This window comes from Hermetia illucens, chromosome 1 (genome assembly GCF_905115235.1).
Source record: "Hermetia illucens chromosome 1, iHerIll2.2.curated.20191125, whole genome shotgun sequence".
Taxonomy (NCBI): Eukaryota; Metazoa; Arthropoda; class Insecta; order Diptera; family Stratiomyidae; genus Hermetia; species Hermetia illucens.
The window spans coordinates 61,191,910-61,219,619 of record NC_051849.1 but is presented as its reverse complement, the minus strand read 5'-3'; the positions used below and the strand labels follow the sequence as shown (position 1 = coordinate 61,219,619).

The window sequence follows — 27,710 nt, the reverse complement described above, 5'->3', positions numbered from 1 at the left end:
TCAACGCAATATTTAGGTCTCCATTACCGCGAACGCCGTTCACTGTCTTTTATAGTCGGTCAACACTGAAAGCCATAGAGGGCAATAGGACGGACGTACTGCGATAAATTTGGATTTGAGACGTTCGTTGATAAGTTGATAACAAAGAACGGCAGTTTCGGATTCCAGCCGATAGCATTGATCTGAAATATTATATTTAAATCACTCAGTTTTGGGCAGTGGCCACTGGCAGTGATAGTGCCTGTTTTATAAAGACGTATTCTGTGTTTGTTGTCGACAATCACCTTCACTAGACAGGTAGTAGTAGACAATAAAATATAGCGTCCGAAACTCTTAAGACTTCGAAAATGCATCTGAATTTTCCTTCAGAATTACAGAATTAAAGTGGTAGAAGACGAAGAACAACGCGCTTCTCATGAGTGAATTCCCCTGTGGTAACATCATATAGTACAGTTGAGGATGTGTCTAGGAGAAGTCCTAAGAAACCCCGCTGCTGTCCCTTCATTTCATTGAAGCCTCCTTTCTAAACCTACAAGAAAATATTCCGGGCCTGAAAAGCATATCATTGGTATGCGAAAGAAAAGGAGCTTTGGTTCAAGTTTTTAAGCTCATTCAGTTTTATACATCTCGTTGGGTAAACTTTATGGACTGGGTAAGTATGTATCTAGATGCTTCGCGAAGAAATCTGTTTCATCCAAACGTGAAGAGAGAGGGTGGAAGGTAGGAAATTCTCCGTGGGCTCGGATTTTTCTGGTGTGTCCGCAATTTTCGGTGCTGGCCCAGTTTTCCACATAACTGTTCACCCCAGGCCCAGATTTTTCGCTATGGTCCTGGTCTTATCCTTTACAGATTTATGGTGTAGGCCTTTTTAATTGTGTGTGTTTTTGTGCTGTCAGTTTTGAAACATATGAGAGACCAGTTCTCATATTTACTAATTGAGGCTTTTAATTTATTAGGTAGGTAGGGCAAGGCTTCTTTCCTTTCCGCTGTGCGATTTCTTTGCAGAGTTGGGGTGCGCTAGGTTTCTCTGCCATTAGTTAATTGACCTCTGCAGGGCAGGCAGTATATTTTTTATTTAGTCCGTAATGCCCAGCTTTTCCAAGCTATCTCTTGTAATTTTATGGTTAGCAAATCGATTTCCTTTCTGAAACGAAAAGGAATGTTAATTGGGCCATTTACGCAAATGGGGGCCAGCTGTGCATGAGTGTCTGAATCAAATCAGAGTAATCATTCCGAACAAACGCAATGATGGCATCATTAGCTTGGAGGGCGCAACTACAGATCCCGATTTCGGGTTGTAGTATGTTATTGAACCTCGACGAAATATACAGGACATTTATGTATGAATTCTCAGCGTGAACTTTGAAAGTTATGCATATGAAATTTAAATAAGGATTAAGCAGCTCATTTGAAAAATTGGAGCTGAGCAAAGAAACCCTGACTTCGTTTCTTGAAGGTAACGTGGATTTAGTTACCATATGTAAGTTTTCAAAAGCTTAACATATTTAATGGCAGGTCCTATGTCACAAAAAACCAACTAATTATGGTAACCGACCTAGAATGCTCACCTAAGAAGCTCTTTCTTTTCTGGACAAATCAGGTATTTGCGTCATTGTAATTACCGAGAGGAACATACACCCAATTGGCGTTCTACTTCTCTCAATAAAGAATCTGGGGGGCATAAGATATCCAATTTTAATTATTCTAGTCGAGTTGCTAGTCATGATTTTCATTAAATTCGAGGTCACATTTCCAACATCAATCATAGTAACATAATTGAAATTTAGCAAAAGAATTTTGAATCAAATCCAAGCAAATATCGACGAATGAATCATAATCGCAATTAGCTATCGAACTGCTCGGACAGCCATCAATTCATCAGCATAGTGAGAACATTTTTTTTATAAACCAGCCACAAATGAAAATCCAGGAACCTCTTTCACAGGTCCCACTTTCTTACTTCTTCAGAATTCAATCATAACCTGCCAATTCATGTCGACTCCATGAGACCTAGAAGACGCCAATAAAAACAGAACAAACCAGATAAAATATATAATTAAAAACGATAAAAACGTACATGAATATCCAATCAGACCAGCACCAGCCAAGACGGAATACTATCTTAACGGTTAATCCAGTAAGATTGCGATTACGTGATGCTAAAAATTTCAGATTTTTTTGCAAATTTGTCCTCCTTACGAATTCCTCCTACTCAGCGAGAGTATCTTCTTTCGTGATTCCATGTTCTTTTACCACCGTTACAAGAAGTATAATGACTTATACTTTTAGCTCGTGTAAACACTGTGTACCTACGATCGAAGGCAATGAAAGATAATTAAAGTTGGAGATAATCAGAATAAATGCATGGTGATAGTTAATTACGAACTGATTTCGACGAATCCGGGCTGTTAAAATTCACAAGAAAAAGTTGGAAAGGCAAAGATTTTAAACAATGTGTCTGCAGCAGAAGCACCAATTAAGAACTCGAGAACTGGTTTCCTCTCTATCAGTGATTTTATGGGTTATCACAAGTGCCACCGTTAAAATCGACGCTTTAACAATAGACAACCAACTGGTATCGGGGAATAATGGTGAGTATATCAACTCTTTTTTGCTCCTTCATTTTTTTATTTCTATATATATAAATGTAATCTATATACAACCAATTTTTGCATGCTGTGATATTCCACCGATTAACCTAATTCAGAAGCATGTTATGTTTATTAAATGGACAAAAAACCAATCAAACGATGGAAGAAAAACCTTTCACGGACCGGAATACGGTCAAAAGTATGATGGATCGAAATTTTGACTACCAAATTCGGGTAGACACCGGTTCTCTTATTTTGTAAAGATTTCTATGGTAAAATCAGCGTTCTAGAAATCGTATCAATAAAAACTATGAGTACGCACATTCCATTAGTGCATGGGACATAATTGCTACCTATGCTTTCGCACATCAGGAGAGAACTCCTCATAAGTTATTACTCCCCAAGAAAGGTGCATTAAATGATTTAGTAATTCTACAATAATTTCATTTTCTTTTAAAATATAATTCATCATATCACTTGCCAGACAATACAGCGAAACTTTCTCAGATTACAATTTTTAAGGACTTGTCATTCTTTCGATATTACATCTCTGCTCTAGAATTTGCTAAGAAGTGCGTACTACCCTTTTATAAAACATTAGTTGCACCACTCAAATTAGCACCTCGACGATCGAGGTAAAAGTTATGAGCACGTGTTATCTATTTAACTCTACTTATGTTTGTTATTGACCATTAGGATACTAGATATAGTTTAATCCAACCAACCCTTATAACATTTTGAGTTATCATCATCATCAACGGCGCAACAACCGGTATCCGGTCTAGGCCTGCCTTAATAAGGACCTCTAGACATCCCGGTTTTGCGCCGAGGTCCACCAATTCGCCCACCGTAACCTATTGAGCCGGATTTTATCCACAACCAGACGGTCATGGTATCGCTCATAGATTTCGTCATTGTGTAGGCTTCAAAATCGTGGAATCGAGGATTCTTCTCTCGAACGCCGCCAAGAGTTCGCAATTTTTCTTGCTAAGAACCCAGGTTTCCGAGGAATACATTAGGACTGGCAAGATCATAGTCTTGTACAATAAGAACTTTGACCCTATGGTGAGACGTGTCGAGCGGAACAGTCTTTGTAAGCTGAAATAGGCTCTTTTGGCTGACAACAACCGTATCATCGTACCTGTTATCGGTTGTGATTTTCGATCCTAGATAGGACAAATTGTCAACGGTCTCAAAGTTGTATTCTCCTATCCTTATTCTTCTTCGTGTTTGTGTTTGACCAGTGCGGTTTGATGTTGTTGGTTGATTCGTCTTCGGTGCTGACGTTGCCACCATATATTTTGTCTTACCTTCATTGATGTGCAGCCCAAGATCTCGCGCCGATTACCGCCTGCTCGATCTGGATGAAGGCAGTTTGTACGTCTCGGGTGGTTCTTCCCATGATGACGATATTGTCAGCATAGGCCAGTAGTTGGGTGGACTTAAAGAGGATCGCACCTCTTGCATTTACCTTAGCCTCGCGGATCACTTTCTCGAGGGCCAGGTTAAAGAGGACGCATGATAGGGCATCCCCTTGTCGTAGACCGTTGTTGATGTCGAATGGTCTTTAAAGTGATCCTGCTGCTTTTATCTGGCCTCGCACATTTGGTCAGGGTCAGCCTAGTCAGTCTTATTAATTTCGTCGGGATACCGAATTCTCTCATGGCCGTGTACAGTTTTACCCTGGCTATGCTATCATATTCGGCTTTAAAGTCGATGAACAGATGGTGCAACTGTTGTCCATATTCCAACAGTTTTTCCATCGCTTGTCGCAGAGAGAAAATCTGATCTGTTGCTGATTTGCCTGGAGTGCAGCCTCTTTGGTATGGGCCAATGATGTTCTGGGCGCATGGGGCTATCCGGCCTAGCAAGATAGTGGAGAATATCTTATAGATGGTACTCAGCAACGTGATACCTCTATAATTGCTGCACTGTGTGATATCTCCCTTTTTATGTATGAGACAGATAATGCCTCGTTGCCAATCGTCAGGCATCGATTCGCTGTTCCATACCTTGAGCAGAAGTTGAGCCACTTGCTGTAACTGGTCGCCTCCATATTTAACCAATTCGACTGTAATTTTTAATTGCACGGACCGTTTCTCCTACACTTGGTGGTGGCAGAATTTGTCCGTTGTCTTCAGTTGGCGGGACCTCCAACTAGCCGATGTTCTGGTTGGTCAGTAGCTCATCAAAGTACTCAACCCATCGCTCTAATATGCCCATTCTGTCCGAAATCAGATTTCCCTCTTTGTCTCGGCAGGATGAGCATCGAGGTGTATAAGGCTTCATCCTGCTGACTTGGTAAAACTTGCACCCCTGGCGAGGTTGCTCCCTGTACTTTTCTAGCTCACAGACTTGTTGGTTCTCCCAGGTTTGCTTTTTCCGTCTGTGGAGTCGCTTCTCCGCTCGACGGAGTTCGTGATAAGTCTCTGCGCGTGCCCGCGTTCTTTGAGAATGCAACATTCCTCGGTATGCGGCATTCTTCCGTTCCATTGCTAGCTTACATTCATCGTCAAACCAGCCGTTCCGACTGCTTTTGTGGCTGGGGCCAAGTATGCTTGTGGCCGTATCCATGATAACGTTCTTCAGGTGATTGTGAAGATCATTTGTTGATGCTTCATCTCCAGGTCCTCTGTTGACTGCAGTTATTGCGGCATCCATTTCCCTCTTATAGGTGTCGCGGAGGGTTGTGTTGTGGATGGCTTCAGTGTTCACTTTCACCTGATTGTCAGGGGGGATTATAGGTGGTATTGTTATTCGAGCTCGGAGCACCATGCCAACGAGATAGTGATCCGAGTCTACATTGGCCACCCTATATGTTCTGACATTCATCAAGGCTGAGAGGTGGCGGCGTTCGATCAACACGTGGTCAATGTGGTTGAAAGTGGTCCCGTCTGAAGAGGCCCACGTATGTTGGTGGACCGCTTTCCGCGCAAACCAAGCACTTGCAACAACCATTTCGTGTGCCCCTGCTAATTGAATAATCCGCAGTCCGTTATCATTTGTTTTTTCGTGTAAGCTATGGGAGCCAAAGTATCGCCTGAATACGGGCTCCTTCCCTACTTGGCTGTTAAAATTCCCAAGTATGATTTTGATATCATATCTGGGACAGTGCATAGCCGTTCGCCTATGTTTTCAAAGCCGATAACAGCAGGTTTCATTTTTTGGCTGTCTAAAAAATCTACTCCGAGCACATGGTTTACTGGATGACCACTATAATATATGGTGTAGTGGCTCTTCTCCAGGAAACCGGTCCCTGTCCATCGCATCTCTTGTAACGCTGTTATATCAGGACAGAGCAACGGCTAGCTGCTCATCAACTTCATCTCTGTAAAGGGAGCGCACGTTCCATGAGAAAATTCGCAAATCGTTATTCCGTTGTCGTTGCCGGGTCCGTCGTTTTAAAGTCCGTCCTGTCCGAGGCTCCTGTTGTGGCTTCGTAACAAGTTGTTTTCCGTGTAGGGTTGTCAGCCCTACCCAACCCCCAACCTGCAGGACCAGTTGGTACAATTAGGATACTAGATATAGTTTAATCCAACCAACCCTTATAACATTTTGAGTTACATCGAAACGAATTGCAAATGAGCTTTCTTTTCCACCTTTAAAATTTTTATGCATACTATTTCCAGGCATTTCTTTAAATTACATATCTTCCCGAAGCTCATCGAAGCTCTCTTGTTTAGGCGTTCTGTTAAACTATTGACACTTTGCTGATCATAATAATCGATTACCTCTTCCTAAAAGAAATACTTGGTATTGGTCCAAATGGCTCAACAGCACAAATTGAACCTAGAAACCGAAGACAATAAGGACGGTATTATAACTTCTGCCAGTACTTCCCTGGTTTGAGCCATCATTCGCAGGTGAAGTGACTGATATCCGACACCCAACCTACGATATGATCTCCATTACCACAGGATAGATTTAAAATGTTAGTTATCTAATTGCTAATGCATCCGAACATATATAACGATACAGCTAACGTCCGCGGTTAGCATCATCTAGTACAGAATCATGGAATTCAGCTGTTGTACTTTCTCTTATATTAGTCTATCAAAGTAATATCAGTTCTTCCATCCAAAAATAAATGTTTGTCATTCATGTTTAGGCGGTGGGCTCAAGTGGTTAGAGCGCTGGGCTGTCGTAGCGGAAGGCCGCGCTTGAAATCCCACTGGTGGCAGAGGGATTTACTATCATGAATGGATATCGGATACCAGTCGACTCAGCTGTGAATGAGTACCTGAGTCAAATCAGGGTAATAATCTCGGACGAGCGCAATGCTGACCACATTGCCTCCTACAGTATACTGTAGTGTACCGTTACGGTTTTGAATGAAGTGCTCAAACACACTTCAAGGCCCTGATCCAATATGGATTGTTGCGCCAACGATTATTATCATTATTAAAGAACGCGTCCTTCAATTAGGAAAGATTAGAATTGATCTGTAATCTGCGTCTACTGAGTCCTCCCAATGTTTCCTTGGCTTCCCTTTTGATGGGCTACCATCGACTTTGTCTTTCAGCACTCGTCTCGGAATCCTTCCCTGTGCATTCGTTCGGTGTGACCAGCCCATTGTAATTTCCGGATTTTGACTAATATCGATGCTGATGGGTCGTGGTTGTATCTGATTTACCAGAAACCTCCTTCCTTTACGCCTAATGAAATAAACCACACGCGAGCTAAAACCTCAAAATGAAAATAAAAAAACAACGGCTCGACCGCACACGTGGAGTAGTAAATCGCCGGACCCGAGTGCCGCGATCAAGAGGGAAAATCTATGATGGATCACAACCTCGATCCCTACTTCTCCTGTCTGAGATGTTTATTGAGGCGCGGCCTCTGAGGTTCCCACCCAATCCTGGAGGAATAGGAATCGAAGATGTGATCAGTCGTGGATCTTCCCGCTCGTGGATCTCCCGACCGAGCCCTTAATTTTTTTAGTTTCATTTTCAGGTTTTAGCTGTGTTGTTTATTTGGTTAGACTCGTGCGAATCCCCATATTTGTGTGTTCGTTTTTCAAAATCTGGTGCGTACCTACGCATCGGTCACGGCACCATTTTGATTTTTTCCAGATTTATCGGAAGAATAGGATCTGAGAATGAACCCAGTCACACAGTACCTAACATAATATAAGTTTCAAAAAGCGCTAATCGAGCCTTTCATTTGATGCCCCACGTAACCAGATTTTGTAAAGAAGAAAATTTAGACTTCCTCCCCTTTCGCATGTATGGGAAGCCTCCCTTAAAGAGAGTGCATATTCTCACTTAATTTCGTGGCTAGCTTCAGCTTCCAAGTAAGTCGGGTGCGACAGACAGGCAGACTTTGATTTGATTTACACCAAACCTTAAAAATAATGATACGAGAATGCATTTAAAGATGTCACAGTTATCGGAAAACCTTTCAGGGCGTTATAGGAAAAACTCGAAATTCGGTCAAAAAATTGTTTGTTTTTTCTTTTGTGAAATTTCATTTATTGTTTGATCTTCTTCAATAAAAAAATTCGATTTCAAGAAAATGTTACCATGATACTACCCCTTAATTTCTATCATTTCGTGTAGTAAAGCTTTCTGTTCATTCATGCGTTAGTATACTACGAAAACTATTTTTTTTAGTGTAAATGTTTTGGATTCACCCTCTGGTTAATCTGTAGGCTTAACAAAAGGGGCCTTCCAAAAAATATAATGCTTTGTGGCTGAAGGCTGAAAGGTACTGTCGTTCGTATCCTTGGAACTGTTTTCCATATACCGTTGTTGATGTTGTGTTTGTGGTTTCAGGATTCGCAAGGGGAGCCTCTCATACGTCTTTAGAGTATGGGTCTTTGCGTCTGTAAGGGTTGGGGTTAATTACTTCAAGGACCTATTCTAAGAAACTACTCAACCGAACAATTTGAAAAATTACGGTGGGCTATGCACATGGCATTTAGCCCTCCAAATTACTACTCCCAAAGAGATAAAATGCCAATTCCACATGGAACTATCGTGTGCAAAAATATCCTTACATAAAAAATCAACAAAGCGTTTCATACCTGAACTGGGGAGCTCCCGGCTTCCGACAACAACTGTTTTTTAGCTTCCTGATTTGTATTTTCTTAAATTTCCAGTGTCACAATATGAAATGATGTAATTTTGTAAATGATTACTTAATGGGCTTGGCGGGTAGGTCCATTTCCATTAAAAATAATTATAATGGGTCTTATTACTTTACCGTTTTCCAAAATCTTATAAAGTTCTTTATGTGAGAAATATGCATTATGTCGACTAAGCCTTGCTGTGGATTCTGGGGCATATTTCCCTTCAAATTTATTCTTTGACCCATACAATTTGCAGATGATCCACGACGAGATAAAAAAACGCATCAGTGCTCATGGACATTCTCCTTCGGGTTTTACTCACTAGTAAAGCAAAAAAGAGGCTTCCCATTGAAGAAACAGCCATATCGATATGGTTTGATATTGATTGCTGGTTAGCTAAAACCCAACTGACATTATGACAAATCATAAGCTCGAACAGTGTGCCACCAGTTGTATTATAGAATCTACAAACTTTTGCAATATCAATGGCAAATATTCACTAGTTCTCATTAAGACGGGTTCGTAAAAGATGTCTGTCTAGCTGTCTGTTACATCCAATATATTCGCAAACGGTTTTACCCGTTGGCAAGAAATTTGGTGGGGTGTTGGTTCCCGCGAATACAGGGAAGTGAAATGTTCCTCTATTGAGCTTAAGACGGAGAGGGTTGTCCATACAGGCAATCGGTGTCTAAACGTTTTTCCCGGAATGTAGCCAAAGATCTTAGCAATGATTTCTTGGTCCTTTATACTGGTCATTGCATCAACAAGAAAAGGGAGTATATGAGAACCTTTCCAAATATTCCTTTTTCGATACGAATTTTTTGACACTCCGAAATAAAACCGGCTGCACTATTCCAAGAAATCAGAAGCATAGTTGAATCGTTTTCGTTCAGAATAGTATAATCCTTTCTGAGACCAAAAGGGAGGGTTTACACTATAATGTCAGGAGAGACTGGTTGCAGGCACTAAATAAAAATTAACCAGCATGGTAAGTCCTATGATACTGTCCTTCAATTTTTGGCTTTAAAAAAAGGAAACGCAACTCTGACAGTCTTGTAGACAATGGGACTGTCCTTGGACATCGAAGCAGCCTTGACTGCGCGCCTTTCCAAAAATTTTGTGAACCTGCCCATAGCAGTAGAAACGAAACGAGCTATCTCAATATGGGAACTTACGCCTCATATAGTAATGTGAATGTATGTTAGTATCATTAGGTCGATGTTCGTTAATGCATCTGTAGTGTGGTCGTGAATTAAGGTGAAACAAAAGAGTCTTCGTCGTAAACTGGCCTTACTGCAAAGTACTGTATGTTCGAGAATGCCACTGCCATAAGCACAGCATCCGGCGGAGTTCTAAATGCGCTATTTAAGGGTGTCATCATGGATATTGATACAAACACAAATTTTTCGCCATAGGTTTATTAATATCTTGAGCGCGCCTAGTAATTTTTGCAACCCGATCAAATAGTTCGTTATTGAAATACAGAGCAATTTATAAACCCACCTCCAAAAAAAGGTGTCTTTCTGCTGCCACGCTAGAGGGCGCTGTGATCATGACACGTACAGACTTAATTACAGTCCGCAAACTAGGATTATTAAAAAATATTCAAAACTAAATTTTTGGTGCCTTGTTAAACTTTTTTTTTGTGAATTTTGGTGTTTTTTCACGGCTGCTTCAATGAATAAAAAGAAACTACTAAATGAATCGCAGTTATCCTAGTTTGCGGACCGTAGAAATAGTGAAAATTTCAAAGAATTTCGTTGGATAGATTTTGGGCTATGGTGGTAGCAGATTTCAACATGCAGTTTCGTGAAAAAAGACTTAAAAAGTAGAATGTGATTTTTAGCCTTTTAGCGATCGACATAAATCTGGCATATGACTTATCACGTGTTTAACTATATAATTTCCGAACGACTCCGAATATCAAAAAGTCACTTTGCCCATATATTCTATACTATATCTAGATACAATTGATGCCAAAAAATTCTATTCCATGTATCCGACACACGGGATGACCCCCTTAATATGCTGTTCTTGAATATACATATTCAGAGAACTGGAATGAGAGCAGCTCATAGACTAATACGTTTAAATCTATGGAGAAATAACAGACGTGAGGAGCACAGAGCATTGAAAGGGTTATTGTTGCAACTGAATTCAGTTTTTGAAATACCTTCTAATTCTCGGAGCCTGATACATTTGTTTGATAGGAGATATGAATTTATCCTCAAACGTAGAGAAAACTGGGAGGAGCCAGAAGAACGCATAGCAGAATATACTAAGGTCTCCTACGCCGATTGTTCAAAAGCAAAACAAGGTTCTGGTACAGGAGTCTAGTTTTCGAATAGACAATATGCAACGGTGCGGTTCTAAGTAAAAATGCGTCAATATTGTGAGCATATTAATGTCAACAGTAGATCGAACATGAAAATTGGAGTATTGAGATTCATCGAGGGAAAATCTCAAAAGGATTTGAAGTTTAAAGTTGCACCGCTGACACTTCTGCCTTGGCCGGAAGAGTTTGATAGATTAAACACTTCAACTATATTGATGTCATCTGGTGGTTGCTGAAATTATCGTAAAAATAAATGAAAACGGAAAAAGGTGGAATGAAAGGAAATATTTCACCTGGAACACCATCGGATAAACAGGAGGACTCAGCCGTTGACGCGAGCCATAGATCCCTCGGTTTCACCAATCAAAGGGGGCACACACTCGACCAAGGACAATTCTAGCAAAAATTTCAGAAGATCAAGAGTGGACATTAGAACTTTTCGTATTTATATTATAGGGTTCTGGACAAAGTCATCAAGTACAAACTTTGGAGAATTAACCTTTCAATAACATTTCATTTCACTCGTAAAATAACCAAAAAGGAATTCATGAAGTTACTGGCTTAAGTCTTTTGTTTCAAAAAATTTTTTAAGTACATCGCTGCCTGCTGGTTCACTCCAGAAAATATGAACGCAGTTTCTCTTCCATAAGCAAACCAGATAAATGCATTTAAACGAAATAACACTCAAATACCTTTCCCTTGGGGCAATTGGGTCTTTCAGGCAGAATCTCATGCGATCCTAAGGGCGGGTGCAACGCAATCTACAACGATAACCAAACCGCCCTAAAGGGGAAGAAATGGTTCCCTTCTTCAGTACGAGGTGTTTCAAGGGACAAGTGTCCACAATTCAATTTAGTAACTTTCTTCGCTAGAAGCAACACTTTTCATCATTCATTTAAATTGCATCACAAATTTCATTCATAACTGAAATATTTCTCCGATAATTTCTACATATGCAAATATATACGTGCATAGGTAAATACATTGAATTGTCAATTCATTCAAAATATTAAAGAAACATTTTACTGGACCTCAGTATTTGAAACAAACTCTGTTATTTCCATTCGAGCTTTATAGATGTTACTAACTCAGCTTTCGAAATCAGCGAATCGCAAAAATGCTCGCACACGAACTTGACACCCTTTTATCATTACCTATAAAATTGTAGACGATTTCGTACCTATTCATTATTTGTATTACTACAGAATTTGAGCAGCAGAGTGTTGAACCTGCTTCTGCCTATGGAACCTGCTTCTGCCTGACTTAGGGCAATTGCTACACTTGCTAACACGAAATGAGCGATGGTGTGATGCGGTGGAGCAGACTACTACAGGCAGCATAGCGTCAATGCCAATGACTTTATAATACAAAGTTTGCTTTCTTTGCGACAATTCAATTGGAAAGGTGTTCATCACCATTGTAAGGTTTATATGCAAATTTCAAAATCCACACCATCTACACGCAGAAATCAAACCAGAGTTTGTAGTTTTCCAGAATATCCGAATATTAGACGGCACCAGTCTTCAGTGGAGTTTTAACATGGCCACAATAATGGACGCAGAACTCATTTGACTAATGTTAATGACTTATATTGTTCCGATGAAGTGCTCACAATGAAAAATAATGGAAAAGTGAGTTTAATTACTGGATATTTCAATGTCATATATAGTGACGAGGGTTTGGATGATATACATATGTACATATAAGGGAAATGCTCGGAATCAAGTTCATCGACTAAAAGATAATTTCATACAGAGCGACCACTAGAAATATGACATCGGGAACTAATATTGAAAGCCAAATTTAATTGCTAGGTTTGAGCGACTTTGCATTAAGCGGAAAGCGTATCGATAAAAACCAATCTAATTGAATTATTTGAGACTAAATTATTACGCAGACCCTACTATGTAAATTATCATATTGCTTAACAATATCATGGTTTGAATAAAAATTATTATCGGACTGATGATTCTTTGAATAACATAGAATCGCTACCACCCCGTGGTAATGCGGGGAGGCATGATCTTCATATTTTTCAATATTGTTTCAATTCTGTTTAGTTGTTATAAACCCCTTTGTAGAGCATAGTGCGTCAACTACATCCTCCTCACCTAATTCAGTTGACTCCACGCCTCTCCGAAAAGCTTGCGTTGCTCCTTCACTGTTCTACGCCACATATTTCTAGGCGACCCGCTCGTTGGCTATCCTAGCATAATGAGATCCATTATATGGTATAACTCACAATGCAGTTGTGGACGCCTTTCTTTAATGTGTGACCTATTAATTTCTTTCAATTTCTAAAGTTCTTAATCGTTTGTGTAGTTTATTCTCATCAGAATTTTACCACCGAACTCCCATTTGCTAACCTCTACGGAGAGCTGAGTACATGAAAATCTACATGACTCATTGCACGCTGCTTGGATTGTTACCAATCAAGCAACAGTCAGAAGGCCCGCTGGAAGACTAAGACGTGGGCAAGCTGCAAACCCGTCAAATTTAAAAAAAAAAAAATTGACTCTTGCGCGGCTGAATTTTTGCATAAATATCCAGTAAAGATCTATAAATACAGGACAAATATTGTCAGAAGACCAGGTAGAAGATAAAGTGCTGCCAGAAAACTTAATGTTGCCAAAAAACGCATGAATTTTCTTATTAAAAAGTATTTTGACAAGTCGCATTTATGTCGTTCACGTATACAGGGTGATTCAAAATTACCAGACAAACTATATGCCGGGCCATGCCATTTTATATGCCATATGCCATTTTAAACAAAAACTATTAAGTGAATTTTTTCGATTTCTTCCGAGTTGCCACAGACATTTTAATTTTTAAAAAATCGCACTGTTTACACCATTAAAATCATAATAATTCAAAAACTACGATATGAGATGTTGCAGCTAGGACTTCACTCTAGAATATAAAAGCTTATTTCTGAAAATAGACTAACCTACAAATAATAGCTTTCCAAATACAAAAATTGTGTTTTTCTCCGCCACAAAAATTTGTTGCTCAGCTCATTTTTTCTAGAATTTACACATACACAGTGTACTAATTTTCTTGCAAAAAATTAATTTTCATTTCACCGTCATAAAATCTTGTTAACATCATTTCATCCTAACTACACAATTAGTGGCAGTCACGGGCCCCAAAATGTAAACCATAATAATGAAAAAAACACTAAATTTCCCAAAATAAAAAAAAATGTTTGCAACGGTTGAGATGAATAAAAATTAAAAGGTGTTGTATTCTGAGTGCTTTTATTTAATTTTTTTTCGAAAATATTCGAAGTAACCACCCTGGATGGTCAAATAGTAGGAGAGTTTTTTACTGAAACTGCGTATTCATCATCATCAACAGCGCAACAACGGTTATCCGGTCTAGGCTTGCTCAATAAGCAACTCCAGACACCCCGGTTTTGCACCGAGGTCCACCAATTCGACATCCCTAAAAGCTGTCTAGTGTCCCGACCTATGCCAACGCTCCATCTCAGGCGGGGTCTGCCCCGTCTTCTATTTCTACCATAGATATTGCCCTTATAGACTTTCCGGGCTGCATCATCCTCAGCTATACAAATTAAGTGACCCGCCCACCATAACCTATTGAGCCGGATGATCCACAACCAGACGGTCATGGTATCGCTCATAGATTTCGTCATTGTGTAGGCTACGGAATCGTCCATCCTCATGTAGGGAGTCAAAAATTCCTTGGAGGATTCTTCTCTCAAACGCGGCCAAGAGTTCGCAATTTTTTTTTTGCTAAGAACCAGAGTCTCCGAGGAATACATGAGGACTGGCAAGATCATTATTTTGTATAGGAAGAACTTTGACCCTATGGTGCGTTTCGAACGCTGACAACAACCGTGCGCGGATTTCATCATCCTAGCTCCTAGCTCCTAGCCCTTTTCGTTGTTTGTGACTCGATGTTGTTCGTTCTTTCGGTTTTGGTTTGTCGCTGACGCTGCCACCATGTTCTTCGTCTTGCCTTCATTAATGTCCAGCGCAAGATCTCGCGTTAGTCGCCTGCTCGATCTGGATGAATGTAGACTATACATTCCGGGTTGTTCTTCCCATGTTGTCGATATCGTAAGCGTAGGCAAGTAGTTGGGTGAACTTGAAGAGAATCGTGCCTCCCGCATTTACATCGGCATCGCGAATCACTTTCTCCAGGGCCACGTTAAAAAGGACGCATGATAGGGCACCCCCCTTGTTGATGTTGAATGGTCTCGGGAGTGATCCTGCTGCTTTTATTTGGCCTCGCACATTGGTCAGGGCCAGCTTAGTCAGTCTTATAAATTTCGTCGGGATTCCGAATTCTCTCATGGCTGTGTACAGTTTTACCCTGGCTATGCTGTCATAGGCGACTTTAAGGTCGATGTCCATATTCCAACAGTTTTTCCATCACTTGCCGCAGAGAGAAAATCTGATCTGTTGCTGATTTGCCTGGAGTGGAGCCTCTTTGGTAGGGACCGATGATGTTCTGAGTGGATGGGGCTATCCAGCCTAGGAAGATAGCGGATAATATCTTATAGATGGTACTCAGCAACGTGATAGCTCTATAATTACTGCACTGTGTGATATCCCCCTTATTATGTAATAGACAGATAATGCCTCGTTGCCAATCGTCAGGCATTGATTCGCTGTCCCATACCTTGAGCATCAGTTGATGAAGAGCTTGGTGTAATTGGTAACCTCTATATTTAACCAATTCGGCTGTAATTCCATCGACTGCTGGAGACTTTCTGCTGACTTCTTGGTAAAACTTGCACGCCTGGTGCGGTTACTCTCTATACTTTTCTCTGGTTCTCCCAGGCTTCCTTTTTCCGTCTATGAAGTCAATTATCCGCTTTACGGAGTTCGTGATAAGTCTCAGCGCGTGCCCGCGTTATTTAAGAATGCAACAATACTCGGTATGCAACATTCTTCCGTTCCGTTGCTAGCTTACATTCATCGTCAAACCAGCCATTCCGACTCCTTTTGCGGCTGGGGCCAAGTATGTTTGTGTATCAATGATAGCACCCTTCAGGCGGGTTTGAAGACCATTTGTTGACGCTTTATCTCCAGCATCTCTGTTGACTGCGGCATCCATTTCGCTCTTATAGGTGTTGCCGAGGGCTGTGTTGGGGATGGCTTCAGTATTCACTCTCACTTGATTGTCAGAGGGGATTATGGGCGGTGTCGTAATTTAAACTCGGAGAACCATGCTAACGAAATAGTGATCCGAATCTATATGAGAGCTGGCGGCGTTCGATCAGCACGTGGTCAATTTGGTTGAAAATGGTCCGTCTGGAGACGCCCACATATGTTTGTGGACCGCTTTCCGCGCAAACTAGATACTTCCAATAACCATTGGTCGATACTGAAAACTGAATAATCCAGGGTCCGTTATCATTCGTATCCTTATTTAAGCTATGGGAGCCAACGTATCGCCTGAATACAGGTTCCGTCACTACTTGACTGTTGAAATCTCCAAGTATGATTTTGATATCATATCTGGGACAGGCTTCGAAGGTCCGCTCAATGCCTCGTAGAAGGTATCCTTCAACGACTCTGCAGTCTCCTCTGTAGGGGCGTGAACGCTTATGAGGCTTAAATTTCTAAACTTACCTCGCAAACGCAGAGGGCATAGCCTTTCGCTTATGTTTTCAAAGCCGATAACTGCAGGTTTCATTTTTTGGCTGACTAAGAAACCTACTCCAAGCACATGGCTTACTGGATGGCCACTATAATATATGGTGTAGTGGCTCTTCTCCAGGAAACCGGTAACTATCCATCGCATTTCATGTAACGCTGTTACATCAGCCTTTTATTGGGACAGGGTATCGGCTAACTGCTCAGCAACATTCGGTCTGTACAGGAAGCGCACGTTTCATGAGAAAATGCGCAAATCGTTAATCCGTTGGTGTTGTCGGGTTCGTCATTGAAAGATCCATCCTGTCCGAGGCTCCTTTCGTGGCTTCGTAACATCGATGTTCCGTGTAGGGTTGTCAGCCCTACCCCTACCCCAGCCTGGAGGACCAGTTGGTACATTTCGGTACATCGAGCGCAACATCACGCACCTGTTCATCGGTTCGGAACGAACCCCTGGTAATTGAAAACCCCAACTACACAGAAGTGCTAATAATGTGTTCCAATGAATCAAAGAGAACAAAAATCAGTTATATCGATTAACCAGCAGTTATGGAAGGTTTTACTTATTTTATGTCTTTGGGTTCAGCTATTTGGTGTTTTTCAATGATCGATGATGATTCAATGATCTAACCTATTACAACTATAAAGTGAGTCCTTGACGTTAATAAATTTACATTACGCTGAAACAGAGATTAAGTTTTTGTAAAAAAAATTAGTACATTGTGTATATTAAAACTAAAGAACAATGGGGTCAAATAGCAATACTTTATAGGAGGAAAGCACAATTTTTGGAAAACGAATTGCTGGGACCCAACACTGTGGTTCAATGGTTTCTTCAATTGGGTTATTGAGGAGGGCAGAAACCCATCTGAATCGCACAAAAGCAAGACCGTTCCAATATGGAAAAAGAAAGGTAGTCCAGCAGAATGTTCAAATTACCGGCCAATCCGGTTACTGACCCATACCATGGAGATTTTTGAACGCATTTTTGAAAAACTGTATTCGCAACATCGTTCAAATAACCGTGAACTAAGCCGGATTTGTCAAGAACTGCGAGACTACTAACGCAACACACACTCCTCGCTTAATCATGAAAACACATCGTGAAAAGCATCGCCGTCTTTACATTGCATTTCTGGATCTACAAAAGGCGCTAAACTGTGTGTCACAAAAAGTTATCTGGTATGCTCTGCGGTAACAACTCGTGCGTAGAGTTGAAACGCTCTACTACGATCGGCAAACTAAAGTTGGAAGTGCGGCGGGTATATCAAAGCCGCTTACTATCTATGTCTGTGTTCATCAAGGAAGTGCCCTCTTCCTCTATTCTCTTCGTTCTGGTTATGGACACTGTCACATGGATATTCAACGTCCAACGGCGTGTACACTGCTTTATGCAGATGATGTTTTCCTGACGTCTCATTCGTCGTCAGCAGGGAGGCAGAGTCCAGCTTGCTCGGATTTTCAGCATTCATGAAAGAAAGCAGCTCTCCCTCCCTGCAGTTAGAAATCTCCCTAAGGTCCCCAAAGAATGGTTTACCCCAGTGTCCGTAGCCTGACTCAAGCCAGAGCTGGGCAATCGCAGAGAAAGTGCATGAGGTTTTCCCTTCCTTCTTCGCAGCTTCGGCAATGGGAATTGTAGGGCATGCCGAGCTTATCGGAATGGTCCCTATGGGCCAGTGCCCCGTGCAGACCACCGTAATCTTGAATGCATTTGCACGCGTCTGGCACAGGAGCTCTCGTGATCGGGCTATGCTATATGCGGGCCAAACTCTTCTTGACTTGGTACAGCTCGTAAGCCTTGGCCATCTTAGGCCAGCGGCTGCTAGGTAGTGCAAGTAGACTCGGCCCCGACAGCCGCCAGCGGAACACCGACTGTATTCGCCGAAGGACTGCCAAGAGCAGAGCCTTGTCTGGCCAATCCGTCAGTTTTCTCATTCCCCTCTATGTTTCTATGCCCGGGAACCCAGAGGACCTTGACCTTGCCGCCCAGATGGCTCAGCGCGTCTGTGCACTGCCCCACCAGCCTGGAAGATGTCGTCGCTGAATACAGGACTTTATTGACCGCTTGGCTGTCGGTCAGAATGGCTTGCTACGCTTGGGGCTCGAATCTTGCTCCAGCCGTCGACAGACTTCCAATGTCCTTCCTGTGCTTCCGCCTGGAATACACTGGCGAAACCTGGCAGATCATACGACTTTCATACATAGTGTGTATTCGAGAAAACCCCGCGCGACTTCACAGGCCATCATCATTGATCCGTTCGTAAAGAATACTGTGTCATGGTATATATAACACGCCGCCGGTCTTCCACTTTGCCCTGGTTGGAAGGTCCACAGCAAAGTTTCTCGTGAAGTTCAGCTTGCATAGTCCCGTGGGAGATGTCCAGATTTCCCGAGATATTTCATCTAGGATGTTGCTGTGGCCGTAGGACTTCGCTGCGCAGCATCCGGACTCACGTAGTCTGACGGCACTGCATGCTGCAACATATTTAATGTGGAGGTATAGCATCTGCCGGGCAGGACTGCAGAGGCCCAGTAGCTCCTGCACACGCGGTTCTTTGAATCCTATTAAGCTTCGTCCCATTGTATTTTTTTTTCAAAGCCTGCCACCATACAATAGAGCCGTACGTTAAGATCGGATGCACTACAGCAGTGTACATCCAGAGAACCATCCTCGGCCGGAGACCCCATTTCTTTGTATAGGTTCTCTTGCAGGCATAGAAAGCTATACAGGCCTTCCTAACCCTCAGTTATATGTTCAATCTCGAATTTAGCTTAGGATCCACGATTACACCCAGATACTTTACATTAGAGGAAAGAACCAATCTTTGTTCATTCAGCCGTGGTAGATAGAATTCAGGTATCCTTGTCTTGATGGTGAATAGCATCAGTTGCGTTTTGGTTGAGTTTATGCTGAATCCGCATCTTGCGGCCCACAGGCAAACTTTCGCAACGCTCCTTCCATGATGTCGCTCGTAATGGATAGAATCATCCCTGATACTAATATCACCAAGTCGTCGGCATACGCCACCACCTTCACCCCACTGCTGTCCTATGTACGTAAAGTTTTGGCCATTACTATTAACTAGAGCACCGGTGAGATGGCGCCACCCTGGGCCTCTGTTCACAGCTCTGGCCAAGTGGTTGCCTCCCAGATTCGACTGGATATCCTGGTACTTAGCATGGATATAATCCAATTCGTGAGATACCCCTCTAATCCATACGAGTCAAGGCTTCTTTGATGGCGTTGGTATTGACGTTGTTAAAAGCTCCTCTATATCCAAGAAGGGCAGCTAGGGTGTACTGCTTGTACTGCAGCGACCGCGCAACCGTGCCAATTGCCTCGTGAAGAGCGGTTTCAGTGGATTTTCCTTTGAGGTAGGCACGCTGGGACTTAGAGATCTAAGAATTCACGTTAATTTTCTCCGCTTTTTGTAGAAGACGGCTGGAATATAGATAGAGATTGTAGGCTAGCAACCGCAATGGTAGCGGAACTAGCAGCTGTTTAGGAAGTTCTATTCTCCTTCCATCCATGTGAGCGTGAGAGATACTCAACTAGATGTCGTGGTTATGTAATGAAGTTTTTAACCTTAGGCTACATTCCATTTCTCTCTGTTCTAACTGGTAAACGCTTTCCGATGCAGAATGTAAGAAAGCAAACGCAGAAACATTGCCCAATGAAAGTTTAGTTATATTATAATAACAATGGTGAAGCACATGTCAATCTCTTGCGTGTATTTGCAAATGCGAAACTTAATGTCTAATGTCTCTTTTTAAGGTTTTGTGTAAAACAAAACCTTGTTAAATCGGTTTACTATCTGTCTATCTATGCACCTATGCGCAGTGAGTTGAATTTAAAGGGGGCCTCCATATATGCAAAAGGAAACTGTTTCTTCTTCGCTAAATATAGCCATCTGAGGTGTAAATGAATGGTCTCGATTAGTATTTTCCAAAACTGGGTTTAGTTCTGATATTTAATGTACACAAGCGGAAGGCGAGGGCTGAAAAGCCGTTATTTCTTTCACGGATCCATTCTCAGAACCTACCGGGATGTCCACTCAAATGCTTCATGTGGTAAATACACAAAAAATTTCACACCTGAAAGCGTCTGGCTTCCGTTTTACAGACTTTTTGAATATACTTATATATCTGCATAGTATTTAAAGTGATAATAAAAGAATTGTAATCTAAGATGAATGCTTGTATGCTTCAATCACTCAAGTAGGGCACTTGAAAGTTTGCCAGTAACTCGAAATGGTATATAACCATGTATTGGAAATTCCTTCTGTAACCGTGAAAACAAAACGATAAGTGCCTGTTGGAACCAATGATTTGATCGCAGACAGATCTGGTGCCATTCCCGGGACGATTATTTCCCCCTAAAGAGGACATGGATGAAAATTACACATTGTATACTATACATACGAGTATACCCATATTGGATCCAGTTCACTTACATCATATGGGCAAGTATGGTTGATATTGTATGATGCTTTAGTATGTCCCAAATGACCTTAAAAGGCTGGCTAATTCTTTTTGGGTTGGCTACAAAAATCACAAACATTATTCCACTGAATGTCAAATATATAAGGGCGAAAACCACTAAACCATCGAAAAGTTTGAAAGCGCACCTTGAAGTAAAGAATATTAATGGAAAAATATTAAATATATGTATCTTAACGTTATCACTAATTTATGCACTCAAATCATTCAACACCTTAATTTCTCTTGATTCAGTACGAACATTTACAGCCTTGAGAGGGGTCTTGATGAAGGTTCGCCCATATATAAGCACGGACTTATTCCGAAATGCCCTCAAGGTACAATTTGTGTCCTTAAAATATGAACAGTTCCCTTCACAATCGAAATTGCTACACTGGAAAGTGTTCAGAGGCTGTAAAATTATTAATTTAGATTTAAGAATCGACATGATGAAGCTTTAAAAATTACCTCCCCCAATGATGAATTTAAATAAAGATCCTAGCGTCAAAATGACATACAATGGAATGCCATAGTTTCCGAGGTCGTGTAAAATAAATTTAAATCTGATGTGCAATAGAACTCCTTTTCGAAGTACGAGTAGACAGAGGCAACTGACGCGCTTTATTCTGACTTCGTTCCTATTTAAGGCACTGACTGAGGCGGATTCCAGTAATATCCTCTTTAAATGGGGGATATAAATAATCAGCCGAAATTCACTCTATCCCATGGATAAATAACCAAAAATAATAATAAATTACAGTTTTATATCACCTGAACTTTGGTTGGTTGCAAAAAGAATGCGAAAAATGAAATGCCAATTACACTATTCTGATATTTCGTGAAAAAACACGGAAAAATTGCACCACAATTATTTCAAATTTGTGATGATGTTTTTTTGATACGAAAGACTATTTCAAACAATAATGTTTATTTGATAAATGGGTCGATATTTCATAAACATACTGCGCCTTTATTTTGCCCTTTTAGCTTTCCTTATGACGGCCCCAGAAACTTACATTCCTACTCCACAGTTCTGTACCACGTGGTTGTGGTGAACAGTGCAACCTGCTAAATGCCATTTGTGTATTATAATTGCTTCAGATACTTCTTCACACAAAAAGACACCGGTTGAATTTACAACCCTTGAAACGAAAGAAATCCATTAAACCCTGTCTTGTATTGAGTCTCAGTAGCCGGAAAAATAAATTAGGATTTGAAACCCGGCAAACAAGAAAAAATGATCGACAATCGCATGCACTACACTATAGCCGTATGTAATCGATCATTCATGTAATGAGTTGCCAATAAAATACTTTGATGTGTTATTTCGACCGAAGTGCGATTGTACGCTTTACCTCAATCCTGAAATTGCATCAGATGCAGATGCATCTCTGAACTTGCAGCAAGCTTGTCCTCAAAGCACAGGCTACCTTTTAATCACTCAAAGCGTTCCGTCATTTTAGAGAGACATAGGTATATATTAACCTATGCTGACGATATCGACATCATGGGAAGAACGACTCGAGACGTACAAACTGCCTTCATCCAGCTCGAGAAGGCGGGCAAGATCTTGGGCTGCACATCAATGAAGGCAAGGTGGTGGCATCGTCAGCGCCAAAAATCAATCAACCACAACATCAAATCGCACTGGTCGATAATGATAAAGACAGGATACTACAACTTTGAGACCGTTGGTAACTTCTCCTATCTAGGGTCGCAAATCACAACCGATAACAACTATGAAATCTGCGCACAATTGCTGGCAGCCAACAGAGCCTATTTCAGCTTACAAAAACTCGCTCGAAACTTCTCAACATAGGGTCAAAACTCTCATTATACAAGGCAATGACTTTACTCATATATTCCCTTGAGACCTGGGTTTAAAAAAAACTTGCGAACTTTTGGCCGCGTTCAAGAGAAGAATCCTACAAAATATGTATGATCATGGGTCACTATGCTCTGCCTAAGATTTATGAAAAGTAAAACTGGGTACTTTTCTCTTTAAACTAAAGCATATTCGACATAAAATCAGAGATATTTACCTAGCGCCACCATGTAAGCATGGTTATTCACGTGCATCGATATAGCATCAAAAATCTGTAGTATCACCTGCAAAAACGGCGAAGTCTTTTCGTTCCAAATTACTGATTTGCAATTTATACTGCATTATCGGAAACTATTTATATCATTGCAATACTTACAAAATTTTGCTCATGACTATGATACAGTTATTAAATCAACATACAAAATTAGTGTCTTCTATCTGGCAACTAACTAACTTCACGTATTATCGATACCTGACACATTCTTTCGAATCCCAAAAATCTATAACGTTTCAAAATTCGACAATAATATATACATATTACGCGTGATTACCGTAAAAAATTAATTCATTTAAGGAATTAAAACGTAGTGGTGGTATACACCCGTGCACTGAAGAAGGGAACAAGTTGTTCCCGAAATATCGATATTTGCTTAATAAAATAAGCACTACTGGCGACGGAGACCGGTGTTACGTTTTAATTCCTTAAGCCTTTTCGCTGAAAAATCGTGATGACATTATTAATTTATTATTGAGCCCGATGACACGACGTAGCCATGAGTTAAGAAATCTTGGAGCTTTCGAGTAACAGCGGTGCCACCTTTCCATTTGCTACTGTTTTTAGTCAGAGACGAGAAGATTGACACGGAATAACCTTGGCAAAAGTGTCGTTGAGGGAATTACATTATAGATTTTAGAAACAAACAGTGGAAGGCGGATTAACGTTGCTAAACGTCCAAGTTCGGCGCAATCACCATCAGATACAACGTTTCCCAGATACGCAAACTATTCGACAGCTTTCATTGAAATATAAAGAGAGTTCTATGACAAATAATGTAGACCATCTTGTTTTTGTCTTCAATTTGACTCTGCCTGTCTTCTTCTTCAGGCTCAGAATCGTTTTGACAGAAGTCGCATTTCAACTCGATTCAACATGGGGTATTCGATGCCTTAATCTGCCACTTTGGTAACAGATTCTTCAAAATGGCCCTCCGAGGTCTAGGTTGCCAAGGACGGTTCTACTGGCTGACCGTTAACCTCGCCGCTCTTACTCCGCGTTAACGCATAAAAGGCAAAGATGATTTCACTTCAATTTATGCGAGTAGTCCTTATCTGCATGTTGCTGTGGTTTGCCATATTATCAAGAAGAAGTGGGGCTCCATCCAAGGCTCAACTGTTCATCATTGTGGATGAGAAAACTGCTGTCAACTCACAGGACCAAACGAAAGACTTACGATCATTTGCATGCTTTTTCGTAATATTAGTTGCTGTTGTACCTTATTTTTGCTATTTCTGTTGTCTCCCCTAGGACTACTATTTATGAGTAACTTATTACATATAATCTCTTTTGAATACCAATATAAGAGAATGCTTTAACTTCTCCGCCTTTGTCCAGCCTACAATAACGAAAAGTTCATTGATAAACTTTCGGACTTCCCGGCTGTTCGATTTTAATCCCTCATTTATCAGATAGGAAAAATCTCCTCTGTTGAAATCGATTATCATGTACACTCTTCTGATTTATAGGCGCACCGAAAGGCGCTATTAATAAGTAGCCGTCAGCAGACTGAGACTATATTCTGCAAAACCTATTATGTAACCACATTTCACAATAGGTGCATTGAGTTTTCGTAGAAATTCGTGATGGTCTTCAAGATAACGTAGATTTCAACTAAAATGACAGCATTCCTGTAATACCAATGATAGTGCTAGTTTCATTGCTCTATACTCTTCCATGAAAATTTTAGTAAAACCTTTTCGTTGCTATATTTAGCAATTTTGAAGGTTTTTTCTAACAATATGAACTCATTTTCAAAGATTTGTGTACAGCAAGATCTAAATCTGTTTACAGACAAAGTTTGTCTGTCTATTACACCCACTTTTCTTAGAAATGGTTATGTCCGTTTACACTAAATTTGGTGGCAAGGTCGATCTCTGAACATCTTTCTATGCAGTGGATTTGATCGTTCTACGTTGAATTAACGAATGACTATATAGGTAAACATATATATACACTTCTTGCTTGTGGCTTTGTAGCTCTGTCAGCTATAAAATGAAAGGTATCGAACAATACTTGCAAAAAAAATACGAAGCTGCGAGCTACAATATTTAGGCCTCAAAATAACTTCCATGTCAAAATACATTAATCCTACCATAAGATTTAGCAGTAACATTTATCGTGAATCGGAGCACACAGCAAATTTTAGTTAAAATTCAGCTATCATTAATTAAGCTATAGTAAGCCAAAAGTTTTTCTTTTGCCTTACTTTAAAATCACACTAAAGTGAATAGTGTGACTAAATAATATATATGCATTACCAGCGGCGTACATGTAGAATAGCTGTGCACACAAATAATGAAACGGCGAGCTTCCCGTTTTTGACTTGTTTTTTGTTGATCCGATTTCCATTCCTTATTCATTGTCTAACTCGAATGGTATGATTTTTATTTGTCTGTCCCATCTTGCTTGAATCTTATCTGAAGTTTTGACTTTCGGTCGAGATAACACACTTTAACGACAGTTTCAATTTATTCTGATCCCATATATTACCCCAGCCCGGCCTACGGGATTCAAACTCTAAGCATTTTGAAGCACCATTGATGTTGTTTGGATACCACACAACCTGCAGTCAACAGAGGTCCGCAGATTAAGCATCGATAAATGATTTTCGTAACCACCTGAAGTCCAAAAACATACTGGCTCCTGATGCCTTCTATGGTTCTGAGTGTTGACCGACTATAAAGGACAACGAACAGCGTGTCGCGGTAATGGAGGCGAAGATATTGCGTTGGATCAGTGTAATACGTCTTTATCACATCCGAAATGAAAATATCCGCGATCGATATGGGTTTGCCCCGATTGTGGAAAAATTGAGGAGAGGTGTGATGTATCCACATAATTCCTTCTAACGAGAATTCACTCGCCATGATTGGTCTGAACATCGAAGTCGATGGTAAGCGACCAAAAGGCCGTCCAAAACAACGTTACTTTGATACTTTGGACAAGGATTCGAAAACCACTCGACTTCATCCATATCAGGTCTTTGACAAAAGAAAATCGCACAAACAATCACGATGAGCCCACCCCGCTTTTGAAGGGGAAAAAGGCTAAAGAAAAAGAAAAGTCTCGACAACCAGAATATTGGCGAGTTTGCGGTCCCGCACAACTGAAGACAACAAACAATGCTGCCATCGCTAAGAATGGACGATACACTTCTTGCAATCCTTCGGCTTAAGAAACATCATTCACTAGGAGCGAATGGAATTACAGCCGAATTGGTTAAATTTGGAGGCGACCAAGTGGTTCATTCAACTGATACTCAAAGTGTTGGAAAGCGAGTCATTGCCTAATAATTAGCAAAGAGGGAGAATCTGTCCCTGACATAAAAATTGAGACATCAGGTAGTGCAGCAACAATAAAGGTTTTACGTTGCTAAGTATCATTTATAAGATATTCTCTGCTACTTTGCTAGACCGGATAGCCTCATATGCCCAGAACATCATCGGTCCGTGCAAAAGAGGCTTCACTCCAGGTAAATCAGCAAGTGATGGAAAACTATTGGAAAATGCCATCAGTTGCACCATCTTCCCATCGACTTCAAGGCCCATGATAGCATAGCCAGGGTAAAACTGTACACCACCATTAGAGAATTCGGTATGAGGTTGATGAGACTGACCCTGACCAATGTTCAATGCGCCATGCGCACTAGAAAAATGCTTCCTGCTTTCCAAATGTTTAATAGAGCTCAATTCTCATGATGGTAATTATATAATCTTGCTACGCAGATGCAAACTAGCAATTTTCAGTTAATTTTCCTTCTGTATATTCCTAGAACATTAGATGCTAATATGCTAGACTATATGTAATTTAAAAAAAACTATTTCGGCAGATATGCATATAATAATACTAGGCAAGTGGGGTCACCCCTATATTACTTCAAGCAAGCCATGTCTTATCTTTCTAGGACGGTTCAGTGGCTGGTCATCCCAAGAAGCTTGTTCTGTTGCTCCAAATTCTTCTAAACTTCTTATCGAGGTGAAACCTCGTTGTCATGTTTTCCCTTGGCATCAGTAATTCGGGATTGTGCCGAGAAGGAATATAAATTTTCCTTCGATTTCCTTGCCTGCATCGTATGTATAGTTAGAGAGGAGCCAATCCCAGAAGGACCTCCAGGGATGCCGCTGTACATGATCATTCCCCTAGTCATACACAGACAAGCCAGTTTTTGAAGTTTTGTGTAACTTCCTTGCTGTTGTACTTCAGTCCCTTCTGCCCAGATAACCGCACCTTAGGTAATAGACCTTACTATTGCAATGTATATGCAAAGTAGTATCTTCGAAGTGCAACTTCCCATTTTTCCCGTGATATGGACCTGCAAGTCATCAGAGCCACCGTGGCTTTCCGGCAAGTGTTTCCAACATGCGTCTTCCAGAGTAATTCTTGGTTTAGTTTAATTCCCAAATATTTGACCTCTGTTTCTCGTATCACCTCCATGCTATGTTCCCTAATGGCTCTCAGACAATCAAGCGAAAGGGGGTCATCCTGTGTGTCGAATCCACGGAATCA

General features: G+C 40.9%; 2 protein-coding genes and 1 long non-coding RNA gene across 5 annotated transcripts in view; 2 read left to right on the top strand and 1 right to left on the bottom strand.

Moving 5' to 3' along the window:
• LOC119646246 overlaps positions 1-27,710 on the top strand; it is a 115,745-nt gene that overhangs the window by 5,955 nt on the left and 82,080 nt on the right. For both annotated transcript variants that reach the window (XM_038046641.1, XM_038046640.1), the window contains exon 2: positions 2,290-2,591. In XM_038046641.1, the coding sequence (XP_037902569.1) occupies positions 2,453-2,591 (139 nt within the window). In that variant the 5' untranslated portion in view covers positions 2,290-2,452. The remainder of the gene's footprint in view (positions 1-2,289; positions 2,592-27,710) is intronic.
• Positions 20,807-21,392, bottom strand: LOC119646249. 2 transcript variants are annotated; one of them, XR_005248705.1, is made up of 3 exons: positions 21,252-21,392; positions 21,054-21,165; positions 20,807-20,999 (listed from the first exon to the last, which is right to left on the bottom strand). It is a non-coding gene; the product is annotated as an uncharacterized LOC119646249 (long non-coding RNA). The 2 variants fall into 2 exon arrangements; XR_005248704.1 differs by having other exon boundaries at positions 21,078-21,165.
• Positions 21,083-21,675, top strand: LOC119646247. The gene is made up of 2 exons (XM_038046642.1): positions 21,083-21,514; positions 21,572-21,675. The coding sequence occupies exons 1-2, from the start codon at positions 21,120-21,122 to the stop codon at positions 21,633-21,635; spliced, it is 459 nt and encodes a 152-aa protein (XP_037902570.1). The 5' UTR covers positions 21,083-21,119; the 3' UTR covers positions 21,636-21,675.